Source organism: Lissotriton helveticus, chromosome 6 (assembly GCF_964261635.1).
Source record: "Lissotriton helveticus chromosome 6, aLisHel1.1, whole genome shotgun sequence".
NCBI classification, from domain to species: domain Eukaryota; kingdom Metazoa; phylum Chordata; class Amphibia; order Caudata; family Salamandridae; genus Lissotriton; species Lissotriton helveticus.
Window position 1 is genome coordinate 1,924,780,736 of NC_136067.1, and position 14,382 is coordinate 1,924,795,117.

The following is a 14,382-nucleotide window of genomic DNA, read 5'->3' on the forward strand; positions in this document are numbered from 1 at the left end:
TTTTTTTCAAAGGTTCTTTGTATTGTTGTATCACAACATCACTTCTTCTTGATTAGACATTTAACTGCATTTTTCAGCATGCATTGTGTCGTTTTACATTCTTTTATCCCATCCCAATGCATTTCGGCCCTTGTAGGCCTTCATCCGGGGATAATTTGTGAAAAGGGCGTGTGCGGGAATATAGCAGTAGCTCATCGGCGTATAATGACGCAGCATACATAGGTAGTGTCGCCTATGGCAGTGAACTTCAAACTCTGTTGTGGCAAGCACCACTGAGCACAATATTTTGCAGTCAGGTCCCCTAAAACGTAATAGGCTGCAGATAAATTCAAGGGAATGGAGATTTACTGAAAAGCTGGCACATTGGGAATTCCAGTGTCCCCTCATCAAAGTGGAGGGCCCCCCCCCTGACCCACCGGCTCTCCTGCCAGCACTGGACATTATTATTATTATTATTTTTAATATTGGAGAAGGGGTGTGTGGTCCCACCTCCCCAGCAAATACTTGCCCCAGGGACCCCATCCCTGGGGGACGTATTCTTTCTTTAACTGGAGGGGGATGTGTGACCCCCCCCCCCCCCCCCCCCCCGAGCCAATAGGGGCTCCGGGACCACATCCCCTAGGGCATAATGGGGGTGCCTCAGTGCCCACCCAGGGCACTGTAACTTTTGGTGGCATGGAGGAACCCTAGGGCCACCATGGCCCCTCCAAATCCCCTGCATGCACCCACTCTGGGTGCAGTGGGATCCAGCTTTTCTCCCACCCGGCGGGATCAGGTTTTTTCCTTAGCTAATGCCGGGCGGGCACAATCGCAGTTTTCCTGTCCGCTAGAGCAAGGGCAGGGAAAATGTGGGCTCCCCGGCGGGAGCAGCACAAATGCAGCATTTGAGATGTCCGCAATGATGTCATAAATGATGTGATAAAGCATGTCATGATGATGTAATATGTTAGGTCATGACCAGTGCATGGTGGGGGCGAAAGCTATACTTAGCCCTGCCACCTAGAACCGGTGAATTTCTGTGTTTCTTTTAGTTCAAAACATTATGTTGGGACTGAAATTTTCACCTATTACGTCACTTTAACCTTAGTTTTTTTTTCAGTGAATTTCTAATGTATTCTTGTAATGTAAATAAATATATAATTACAATTCATAACTATAACTTCACTTTACCCATTTTTTCTGTGAATTTCTAGTTGTGTTTTTTTTAACAGAAAGTATTATTATATTACCATACGTAAAGCCACCCCGCCGGGCACAACCTTTGGCTGTGTGCTAACTGCAATTGGCCACAGGGCCTGGCCCGTGGTCAAGCCCGGCATCCAACCCCCCTTCCCGCCCCCCCACAGTCAGCTAGCAGTCAGGGGGTCCTGCGGCCCCTCTTTCCCAAGCCACTATTGGCCCCAGGGCCCCAATCCCCCCAGGGCCAAAACATTTATATTAGAGAAGGGAGGCCAATGCTCCTCCTGCACCCCATCATGAGCCAAAATAGGCTCCGGGCACCACATCCCCGGGCCCTACACTACTTTTAGGGGAGGGGGTGCCAGGCCCCACTCCGTAAACCATAGGATGCCACATGGACCTCATACCCCAGGAGCAAACATTTTTATATTGGGAGAGAGGGATGCATGGCCCCACTCATCGAACCCAATTGGCCCCTGGGACCCCAAGAGCCATACAGAAATGATAGGGGACGGAGGGTGTATTGCCTCCCTCCATGAGCCGTACAAGATCTGGGGACTCCATCACCTTCGGGCCAAAAATACTGCTTTTAAGGGAGGGAGCACATGGCTTTTCTCCCTGAGCCCAAATGGATCTCATCCCACAGTACCACATTCTAAATAATAGGGGAGGGGGTGAGTGGCCCACTCCACGAGCCTTAAGAGGCTCCAGGGAAGCCCTCTCCTGGGAGAAACAATGACATTAGGGGAGGAGGTGTGTGCCCCCTCCCCCCCACCGGAGCTAAAATGGACCCCTGGACACTATCTCCTGGTGCCATACATTTTAAGGGAGCGGCGTGTTGCCCCTCCCCCCTGAGCCCAAACAGTCCACGGGGATACCATCCCCAAGGGCCAAAGAATAATAATAGGGGACGGGGCATGTGTCCCATCTTTTCGAGCCTTAAAAGGCCCTGGAGCCCTCATCCCAGGGGGCAAAAACTGTTATTTTAGGGAAGGGGTGTGTGGAGCCCCTCCCTAAGCCCGTGGAGCCCCTCCCTGAGCCCCAGAAGCCCCATCTCCTGAGACTATAGGGGAGGAGAGAATATGGCCCCGTTGCCCAAGCCTTAAGAGGGCCCGGAGGATCCATCCAATAATAGGAAAAGGGTGCTCATGGACCCCCTTCCCTAGTCTTAAGAGGCCCTGGGAACCCCATCCCTTGGACCAAACCACTAATAATAGGGGAGGGTGGGGCGCAGCACCTGGGGGGGGGGGGGTGTGCAGGGGGGACTTGGAAGCAGGGCCTGCACCCATCCCATGACAAACCCAGACAAAGTCCATGTGCTGCACAAGGTCTGTCTAGTTAGGTCCGGTTATACAATATTCTTTTTCGTTAAAAGAAACCTGCTGGATTTTCTCCGAAAATCAATGGTTCAAGTGATCCTATAATAAGTATGGTTATGGTATCTTACTTTACACAAAGAAAACTGAGACATCCCGTGAAGAAAACAAAGGTTAAAGTAATGTTAGAGTTAGGTGAAAATGTCAGTTAAATTGTTACATTTTAAACTAATAAAAATACTAAAATTCACCATGTATAGTTAACGTAATTAACTATGGCTCGCGGCCATGCCATGCACTGCTTAGGATCTCACATATGTCAACAATCATGACAAGTTCTTTGACATCAATTATAACATCACTGATGACAACTTTTTTAAATGTAAACAATTTTTATTAAACATTTTGCATAGCATAGCAATGACATTGTATTTGCATGACATAGAGACACAAATCCGTCGATATACATATATTCATTCGTGTATGTCTCAGAGTACAGACCCCGCAGTTTCGTCCCATGTGCCTCCAAACAATACGTAAATCAAGTGACCGTTCATCATAGACTGTTCGTGCACTAGTGTCAGATTCTTTCAGTGGAGGGGGGGGAGGGGGGAGTTCACATATATTGCCCCTGTAGGTGTTCCAACCTCCCCAGACCTTCCCCCACTTTTTCGGACACCCTAGGGTGAAATGACATAATTAATAACACTGCATGGCAAGGACACGAGTTATAGTTACTTTAGTTAACCAGACCTGGTGAATTTCTAGTCTTTTAAGCGTAGAAAGTTTTGAACGTTTCCTTTTAACTGACATTTTAAACTATCTATAATGTCACTTTAACCATTGTCTTTTTCAGTGAATATATATGTATATATCTACTAGCAGCCCGTCCCGACGTTGTCCGGGTATAAAATAGAATGTGTGTAATAGGCAAGGGAAATGTATTTTAAAATCTCGCGGTAGAGAATATTTTTAGCATGAAGTGTCACAATAGTTAGGCATGTGTGTGCAGATACGGTGTGTACCTCGGAGTAAGAAGTATTAGCAGATGGCTCTAGTGTGTATGTACTCCACTTCCGTAGGTAAGCGTGTGTGAAAGTGCATTCAGTTGTAAATTTCGTGTCCCCGCAGGCCCGCTGAATCGCGTCATGCCCCGCTTGAGGCCAGGCTCCAGTTTTGTTTGATGTTGTGCTGGTGGTGTAAAGTCGTTGATGCTGAGAGTTGAGCGGGTGACAGCGCGCGCTGGAGACGCTGCGCGTGTGGGAAAGTGCAGTCAGTTCAAAGGTTAGTGTCCCAGCAGGCGCGCTTAGTCGCGTCATATGCCGCCTGAGCCCGGCTCCAGCCCTGGTTGATGTTGTGCGCCTGGTGAAAATTCGTTTATGCAGAGAGTTGAGTGTGTGACAGCACGCAGGAGACGCTGCAGTTAGTGTCCCTGCAGGCACGGTCCTTTATGCAGAGAGTTGACTGGCTGACAGCGCGCAGGATACTGTGCAGTTATTGTCCCCGCAGGCACGATCAGACGCGTCTGCCCCGCCTAAGCCCCGGCAATTGCCGTGCCCATTGGCCACACCCCTTGCTCCCACGCAATTGCCGTACCCATTGGCCTTGGCCGCGCCCCCGGCCCAACGCACACGTTTGTTTTCCACACGCCCTCAAGGCACGCTTTTTTGGGGGGGATTGTTGCCGATTGTCGCGCCTATTGGCCACACCCCTTGCTGCCATGCAATTGCCACGCCCATTGACCTTGTTCACGCCCCCAGCACAATGCACACATTTAAGGAACGCTTTTTTGTTGTTGTCATGCTGCGCCCCGCCCACGCTCACAAGGGACTACTTTGCTGGTAAGGTTCTTTTACCTTTCAAATGTATATGGTGGGCATCTGTGTAGCCTATGTCCTTCTGCTGCAATTGCCCTTTCCAATGCTGTATTGGGTGTTGTGATTGGTGCTGTGGTTCCTGAGATTACTCGCCTCAAAGGTTTGGGCTCTCTATTTATAATATTAGTATAGATAGACATGCACACACACAAATTAGAAACCCAGCGCAGTAACAAAACCATATTTTTAGAGACATTAAGAAGCAGGTAGTAGGCTTCCTTTTAAAAATTCCAGAAAACCCATAGGATATTTTCTGCCCAGGCCTCCAACATGTCCAAGATTTGGGGGAAGTGAGGCAGACATCCTCCACATGATCTGGAGCTGTAGTATGCTCGTGGATGACTGGCGGGGGTTGTGGATAAAATAAATAATGTGGTGACTGTCCACATAGAGAACTGTATGAGATAGCCTCTTACATTTAATTCCAAACCCTCTGCACTTTCATCTACTATACAAATTTGCATCACTCGGGCTGGCATTGGTGAAGAGTCGCCTTGCCATTCACTGGAACCGACCGAAGGCCCCAGGACTTGGGATAGGGATTGGCTAGAATTGGCCAGTCGAAGAAATCTGCATGAAAAGGTCAGAACTGATGAAAGGGAAGCTGAAGACTTACATGACTGGTCTACATGGGTGCTGGGGGAAGGGGGAGGAGCTGGCTAACATGACTAGCAATGAGGACTTTCAAGCAGCATGATTCAAGATTACGGTCTGTTCTATGTTTACGCATCTTGATAAGGTTCTTGTTTTATGAGAAAACATAAATAAAAATGATTTAAAAAGTACGGTAAACCACTAAAGGCGAGGATTAATCAGGCCCAATAATACACTGTTTAGTGCAACTAGTGTAAACAAGTGGTGTAATGCAAAATGATGGGGACCCCTGCAGAATGCAATGAGGGACCCCAGAGTTGCCCATATCCCTTAGAAATGCATATGCCTTGAGCTGAATGGGGCTCCCAGGAGGATCTGTGGGCCTCTAGAGGGGCCTGCGTTACGCAGCTGGTGTAAAATTAACAATCACACTGTTAACTGCTGCACAGATTGCATACTGCAATTACTTAACACACGGAAAGAATCTACGAATGGACACAAGGCCTCTTCAATGTGATTTCACCTTACTGTACAATTTTAACCCTTGCATTCTGGTTTTGTTTACATATCTTGTTTAAACAAATAAATATGAAAAATGTGCTGACATAAGTCAAATATGCAGATGTACGGTGTGCAATATGCAATTGATTAACAGTGTGAGTCATGGCCCCCTCATGCTCAGAGTGCAATTTGCTATGTCACCTCTTGTGAGTCATGACCCTTCGCCACACTCAACAACTGTAATAAATATCATATTACACTCCCAACATCTGCAGAAAAAAAAATATATATATATATGTGTGTGTATGTATGTATGTATGTGTATATAAATATATATTGAAAGTAATGTATATTAAAGTTAATATAGTATTAACATTCAACAGACATCAATATCCCCTTATGTATAAAGTTTCATAATGTTCCTCATTCAAGAACAATCTATTTAATGCATTGCTCAGAGTAATTTAAACAACAGGCTTGGAAAGCTGGAATCATTGCATCTTATCCATAAAATAGCCACAAAATATAAATTTTACTTTTACATGGAATATTATACTTGTTATAGGAGACAGAAATTGGACACTCAGCCGAATCCATCATTTTCCCTTTCAGAACTGCCTGAAGTTGATTACCTCACAGCAGTGGACACTGAAAGGTTCTCACTCACTCATTTGTCCTTACATAAATCCCAAAGGAACCCAAGGAAATGTTTCAAACAGGGGTCATTCTTCTTTCATTGGCAATACTCCAAATGGAAATATCTTGTGTCAGAACTGAATTTCAGTAAGAACTATCATGTACAGCACATTATGTTCCAATTGATACGATTAAAAGATGTTCACCTTCTCGAGTAATTGTGGATGGCTTCCTAGCTTTGAAGTCACATTGTATACATACTTTTAACATTCAAATTAGGTGCACATTTTATGGCCGTGTTACCTAGGCTCATTTAGAAGATAACCTTCAATGAAGCAGAATCATGGGGCAATGTTTCCATCATTCAAAAATCTAATTAAGGATAACACCTTTTGGTCATCAAAATCCCATGACAGACCAAGACTACAGCTTCTGGTCATCAGATTCCCATGACAGACCAAGAAAGTTGGTGCAATTGAAGAAAGCATACAGCAGGTGTAACTGATCTCCAAGATTGAGATGTTTTAATTATTTGTCTTAATTCTTCATCTACCTCTTCATTGTCAATCGCTTCAGTGGAAAGATGCCTTTACCATCTTCTCTGTCTGAGCCACAAAACGATGCCCCTTAGATACTTCACTAAAATGTAACTGGTTTAACTAGTAAATTGGGCTACATGGACTAGGGAGCTTGCACAGCGACCAATAGAACAGACTGCATCCAGGAAACCTGGCCATTAGCTGCAGAATAATATAAAGGCAGCTCAACATACTTTAGATGTGAAGAGGCACTTGGCCAAACCCCATGTGGCATTTTGATCTGGATTTTAATTTCACCTGTTTTTTACTAAGAACTATGATTACATGTAGCCTAGGAGGGGAGATGTAAGCCTCAGTCATCTTTCTGTCTCGAACAGGGATCGGAATTTTAACCATGGATTTTTGATTTTACAAGATCTGAAAATTCACATTTGACAGTAGAAAAATGCAGCTTTATTTGTCATATAAATGGGTGTTTTAATACCCAATTGCTTGATTAAGGGTATTTGGATAAGAACTAGCCTTGTAAAAATGAATACCAAGGACGATAGCACCATTTTATTAAACAAATAAAGCAAATCAGTGGCTTTACAGTGGTTGACAGTCTATGAGTGATGAATATTAGAACAGATTTTCACTGGCAATCTGATTACACTCTTAAATTAGGCCAAACTACATCTTAAGTTGGCAAAAGTATACTTTGAGATAAACCAGGAGTTTTCTACAGCCATTGTTATCCTTCCATAATTATATAACCAGAGGTAACCCAAACATTACTGAGGCTATTGCTGTTCTCTAAGTTAAATGTTGCATTCTTTTTTATTTATATTGAGAGGCGTTACCTAAAATGAAATTAATTTATGACCTAAATACAATTGATGATGTTATAGTAGACTTAGGAAACACAGTTCAAGGGGCAGTTGTTAACAAGAGCTACTTCGTCTCATCAGTTAATAGCTACTCACCACCTTACTGGCATCTTTTAAAATGCAGAAAATACAAAATAAGCTAGAAAGGACGACAACACTACTTTGGGTCCCTCTATGTTGCTGTAAACAGTAAAAGACGATCATAAACATATTGTCAGCAACGAGACGACAATTGGACTTCATGCTTGGGTGGAGGAAATAATGTTTTGCACAGGAAGTATAATTGCCATTCAGTATTACAAAAGTAAGATTTTCTAAATTGAGTTTAATTAAGGAAATAATACCAAAAGAATGCATAGTCCCATTATATACAACCAAGTAAATATACATAGCCTCATATCAGTTACACAAATGTTTTACAACTTGCTCCATCACGGGGAATACCATTGTATATTATAGGATTCAGTTTATATACACTACAGGATCTATATTTATGGATTACCTCAGGACCACACACATCCACAGATTATCCCCACAACACTCAAGTCTCCTGAGAGCTTCCCACATGGCACTGACTGTGTGTGGGGCATTGTCCACCTTGCCTAGAATTATTCCCATGTGACGGTTAACTGAACAATGCCTAAATTATTTCCTCCCTGGCAAGCTGGACATTTCAGTTGCCTCCTCCAAAGAATGATGCATTCTTGGGCCCCAGTATCTATAGAAACAGTACATAATCATGATCCTCAAGGTGGCTACTGAATAGTTAGGAAGACTATAGGGTCCGGTTGGTTTCGGGGCTTCCAGTCCTCACACAAACTCTACTTGCAAGATTTCACCACAACTAATGAATGCAATCTTCAAAGCTGTCAGCCATATTGGCTAGCAGATCATGAAGATTATGAGCCACTGGACTTTTACATGCTGAAGGAAGTCAACATGAAATTATATACCCCAATAGTGGGTCAAGAGACATACGACATGAAACCACTAATTATGATGGGACTAAGGACAGGGCCACCAAATGTCAATGGAAGATTAAATGCTAGCACCTGAATGCTGTGTCATATCAGAACATTTTATTTTTCCAATTCGAAAAGAACCATAACCTGATGTAAACGTCAGCAGTTAGTTGGTAATCGCAAGCAGAACAACATAGTTCAGTTGCATATATACCCTGCAGAATAGTTTACCGATGCTTTTTACCCCAGAATCAAAGCAGAAGCATTACTTTCAGTGACTACAAGTGAAAACTCTGGAATATATGCTCCTCTAAAAGCAGTGTTGCAATAAATCTATCTTTGGTAACCAGAGACAGCCACTCTTTTATTCATTTTGTAAAAACGTGCTGGTAACGACCTAAAAAGATCTATTGTTCCTTACTGGAATGTTTCTTTTCCCAGAACATTAGAAACAACTCAGCGTAGTGGCAACAATGCCACAAGGAGTACCAGTAATAAAACACATCTCCTTTTTAGTTACTAGAGGTATCGCTGGGCAAATTATTTCCTTTTTACCCATAAGCTCCAGCAATGTTAAAAAAAATGCCACAAATGGCTAACAATACAACTGCCATGAATGCATTATTTCACGTAAAATTTTGCATCTAGTATTTGTTTTAAAACCTTGCTTAGGTTAAAAAAGCATTTGCTTTAAATTATAATAGCTAAACAGTAGTTCCTTACGTTTCAAAATGTTGTTACCCACATTTCTGTGATTGTGCTTTCTTTCTGCAGAGGGTGAAAGGAATCAAACGAAGAGGGCATTGTTTCTTACCTGTTTCCACAAACTTCTCACACACTATTAACAGCCGCAAATATTCTTAAAAAATAAACATTAAAGAAATAGACCTTTTGTCTGTGGAAAGGGCATGTTCGAAAGTTTACCCTGAGTATTTAGAATTCTGAATAAACCACTTCACTCATGGTTCTGGGCTCAGGAGCTCAGACCGGATTCTACTGGGACAGCATGTCAATCTCTGAGTATACCTAAACATTCAAGTGTTACTCGTGAGAAGAAGGTTTAGATCTTTACCTGCTCAGAATAGTCGTTTCCATCCACGTCATCACTGTTGGAATGACCGCCAGGGCTTTGTACATCGATCCCATGACTCTCCAGGATTGCTGCTTCTTCGAAAAAAGCAAATAGGTCCCTAAATTATCTGACACAGTAATGTAAAGGTTTCAAATCTTCAAAACAAGTCTTCACTAATTAACGTAAACGTATTGCAATCACAGGTTGAAGAGGGATTCAAAACTGCTGTTGGAGCAAGCCGATAAACCCAATGTCTATGGCTAAAGGAATCTATATATCATAAGGTGGACTGTTTACCTCATCACAGCTTCATAAAATCTAAGCAGATAAACCCAATGTCTATGGCTAAAGGAAGCTAAATATCATAAGGTGGACTGCTTATCTGATCACAGCTTCATAAAATCTTTAACTGCCCGCCTATATATAGATTTTCAAAACCGTTACAGCTGCTTTCAGCATTGTGATCTGCCTATCAGGTTTGCATCCTACTGAAGCCACCTGTAACCACCAGCCTTTTATTAGAGCTGGCTAAGCACAGCTTTAGCTGTGTGCGTTGAGCATGTGTCATCAACGCCAAACACATACAGAAAGTCTCATCCAAAGATTTGTTTGGGTGAGTCCTTTCAGCTGTTGCTTGTGGAAAAAAACATTAACATATTCAGATGAGGCTAGAGGAATATCTCAGTCTGGCGAAAGATAGCTTCCATACTGCAGTGCACAGAGTGAGAAGCAAAGGATCTATGCACTGCAATGGAGTTTTAGACTCCTGTTGATGGTCCACTAATGATGATTTTACATCTGATTTGTGCTCCTTCTGATATTGCCCCAGGATGAAATGCACCTTAACGTGAACATGTACCTGAATGTGATTATTGTCCTAAATGCGATGCCTCAGTGATGAACAACTTAACCACTAATATAACATCTTGGCTACTGGATTTGTACTCAGTACTGAGTGAATATTGCATCCAAATGTAATACCAAGGTTGATTTAGTAACTGAATGTGATTTACCCACATAAATAGGAAATTCCCTACTCCCACTCCCTTAGGGGAATGACATCAGACCGCATAATACCAGAATAAATCAAGATAGTTTGGAGCACACTCTGGAACAAAGTAACCCCTATCCTGAAACTGACCAATTTCTATCAAGGATTAAACCAACAGACTTCAATTTAACCATCATCCCTTGATACAACCTCCCTCTTTTTCTCCAGCAGGCCACTATATTTGTTTAACTATCAGTTACATGGGTAATTAGTATGCCATTGGCCTTTGCCATACTTACGTACTCTGAGGTCTCAAACCTAGAGTTGTTATTGCAGGATCAGCAGGGATAGGGTAGCTCAGCATATCACTGACATAGCTCAGCATATCACTGACATAGCTCAGGATCTCTTTTCAATATGATTTTATCTTTCAACATTCCCACCATTTGTAAAGTTTAGACCCAGCTATGCCCTAAAAACTACATTTCCCAATATGATTAGGGTACATTTGTTTTGGTTATTATAGTGTTCTATATCAAGTGAAAAATCAATTTATTTAAGGTCTCTCTCTTCCTGATAGAGGTGAAACCTTCTACTGATTCCAAAAAGGATTGCATATCTTTGATACGTGGGGATCCTATTGGGGTAGAAAATGTTTTGTAAAAGGCACTATTGAAATCCTCCTGTTCCAAAGCCTCACTAGGTTGCAGCTTTCTAAGCACCTTTAGGAAAATCTCTTCACTTATCTGCTACTCCAGTACGTCACTAGCCTGCAGAGACAGGACAAGAATGTCATTATTGCCAAAGAAGGCACTGAGAACCTTGTTATCAACCTCCTCCCTCAAAGAGAGGCAGTAGAAGAAAGAAGATGACCTTGCTATCAACCTCCTCCCTTAAAGAGAGGCAGTAGAAGAAAGAAGGCCTGTTGTGTAATCAGCTTGGAAGTTGTAAGATCACATTTATCAGCGCTTATTTAGGTAACCTGGTCTAAGTTTTGGCCATCCTAAGTCTAGTCACTAATAATTTGTCAGCTTTGTTGGCTCTTTTATAAAATCTCTGCTCAGGGCGCAGGAGAGCGCTTTCCCACTTTTCAGTAGGGGAGCAGTTAAAACAGCCCCTTCAACGACATAAGATCTCTTATGGCCATTAACATGTCTGTGCTCCTTTGTCATACTTTTTCTTTGATGTCCTGTTCTAGTTGATCTTTCACTGAAGTACAATTCTGTTTATGACCAGCCCTGATAAAGATGCATTTATCACATACAACTGCTTTGAAGGCATCCGAAACTTTTGAGGTGGATATATACCCTACATCGTTGACCTATAAACTTGATTTTCATAAACAAATTACTTGCACATCTCAAACCCTCTAAAATTGGATGGGTCAGATCACTTCTTGATTCCATTCGAAATCCTGGCTGAGCACTCTCTACCTATGCTAAACTGGAGGTGGAAATGGAAAATATAGAGACATCAAACACAATAACAAGCACTGACAAAGCTAAAGGATCTGGTTTTATTGAGCAAGCACATGCAAACATATCGTGCACAAACGCTTATACACGATTTGTGCAGCGGCTCTGCGCTACTTGTCTCCTTCTGTGCCCTATTTTTTATTCCACCAAAAAAGCAACACTGCTATTTGAATTGACTAATTGTATGGCGCTCGCCTCATGAAGCGCAGCAAGCTTGGGGGATAAAAATTAGGTGCAAACATAAGACGAACACAATGTGGTATGTTGCACCTAGATATGGTACAAATTGTGTGCATTTGCGCATGACTGGATACGAGTGTACTACGGTAATGCCCAAGTCACCGATAAATGATACACACAAATTTCAGTAACTCACTCAATACCACATTCTGAGTGTTTGCTCGGTGTCAATGTGTTAGGCAAGGCCACTGAAAGTATGAGAATCTGCAGCCACAGAATTTTCTGCATACTTATGGTTCAATTGAATTTGCCACATAATGCATAGTCTGCTGCATAATTTGCATATATTAACAAAAGAAATGTTTCTTGCTCAAAAGTTACTAAAAATACGGCCACATGTGTTGCCCTGCAGTGTAAGGTCTTTTGCAAAGGTTAATTCATCGCTTTTCAGTTGCTGATTGCTCTATTTCAGAGTTAAAATTGTGCTAATTAAATCAAATCTTGGCCAGACAGTGTTAACACGTAGCAATAAAAAAATAATGAAGTAATGCTGCCACAAAATGTGTCGCATTACATCACATAATTGCTGGTCTCCTAATCTGCTTGCACTGGGATGAAATAAAATCTTGCAAGTCTCCAAAACCTGCAAATTAACAAATCTAAGAACCAAGCTGTCAGACTTAAACTAGAGTTCTATATCATCCACAATTCAAATTTATGAATTGAGTGCCTCATGTATTATTATTGCATTTGCAAAAAGTGGTTGAATTGTGGATCGACTTTTTGTGAATGAAAAAGTGTGTTGCAAACCAATTTATGTAGTAATAGGTCGGTTCACAAACTACCGAATCGCAGGAGGTCACAGAATGAAAGCTAATAATTAATTTATTAGGCAAGTCTGATTTAGCAACCCCCTGTGATTGGCTGCAATCACAGAGATGGTGGCCTGCAAGGGCCAGCAGACCATCCTCCTTACGGATTTCATTCTAAACCTGAATTATTATTATTTTTTTTAAACTTCACGCAGTACTGAGGCTGCCAACATGATTCCCAAAAAACAAGGAGTCCTATGGGAACCCCCTCCCCCTGTGCTGTGCAAATCAGTTATCACCCCGCTTCAGGGGTGTGTAACTCACCAATGACCTGAGACCGCAGTTGCAGACACAAATCGCTGATTCATTCTTTTCAGAAATGAAAATGGAGGTGGGGAGTCCTTCACGTCCCATCCTATGGGCGATCCGAAATGGTGGGCAAAAGTCCTTTTACAAGTTGGAAATAATATTCCGACTCATAAAAAGGCTTTTATGCATAAAAGAAAACCCTTCTGTGATTGCCAACTGTGTGACTTTGGCGAATCGCAATATTTGAGATTGGAAAAGGGCTTCACACATGAGGCCCTAAATTTCTTATTAGTCCAAATAAACAGACTTACAATCATCACCTAACAATCGATGCCCTGCTCTGTACAAATTATTCATTTCGAATGAAAAAAACCCAGCTTAAATACTTATAAAAATTCTGATAAATTACACAGTTTTTGCTGTTCGTGATAAAACATATATTTTGACAACATTACGCTGCAGAAACAGTGGCCGCAAGAGTGTACCCAAGTGTATGCATCCCATGGGAAAGACCACTGTAGACCTGCAAGCTGCTAACAAAACCAGGATTTGCCTATTGAAATCCTGCAAAAGCAACCATGAGCTTTACTGTTTATGGCTTTAATTCAATTTATTACACGTTAAACCATTATATAATTGGAAAACAAACTTGAATTATGATTCAATGTGTGTAGAGTCGCGCTCTAGTGTTGCGAGCTACGTCACTACGTAGCGCGCGAGGCTGCCATTTCCCGATCGCGCTAAACAGCACGAGTCAGGAAGAAAACCCTGAGGGCCCCGGACGTCCCGGCGCCCTCCTGCAGATTGGCATATAATTAAAAGTAGTTAAACCTCACCACTGGCTACGAGTCTTTTGTGTGGGGGTGCAAGCAATTACATTACAATGTGTTGCGCTGTTAGGTAGGCATGTCAGTATAGTTCATCAGAAATGAAGGAAGAAGTGTCCAACTGATGACCAGGAAATTAAACCTGCATCCCCACACACCTTAAGCCCATTCGGCGCTGTTGACTCCGCACTTGTAGGCTCGGTTTCTAAAGAGGGTGGCAGGTCTGAGTAGAGTAGGAGGGTG

The 14,382-nt window shown here is 42.5% G+C and overlaps 1 protein-coding gene across 19 annotated transcripts in view; it reads right to left on the reverse strand.

Moving 5' to 3' along the window:
• Positions 1-14,382, reverse strand: part of HMBOX1 (homeobox containing 1) — a 480,822-nt gene that overhangs the window by 41,123 nt on the left and 425,317 nt on the right. For 7 of the 19 annotated variants that reach the window (XM_078649892.1, XM_078649900.1, XM_078649899.1 and 4 more), the window contains one exon: positions 9,546-9,637. In XM_078649892.1, the coding sequence (XP_078506018.1) occupies positions 9,546-9,637 (92 nt within the window). Of the gene's footprint in view, positions 1-9,545; positions 9,641-14,382 lie in introns of all 19 variants that reach the window. The other 12 variants (XM_078649894.1, XM_078649888.1, XM_078649893.1 and 9 more) reach the window with 2 other exon arrangements.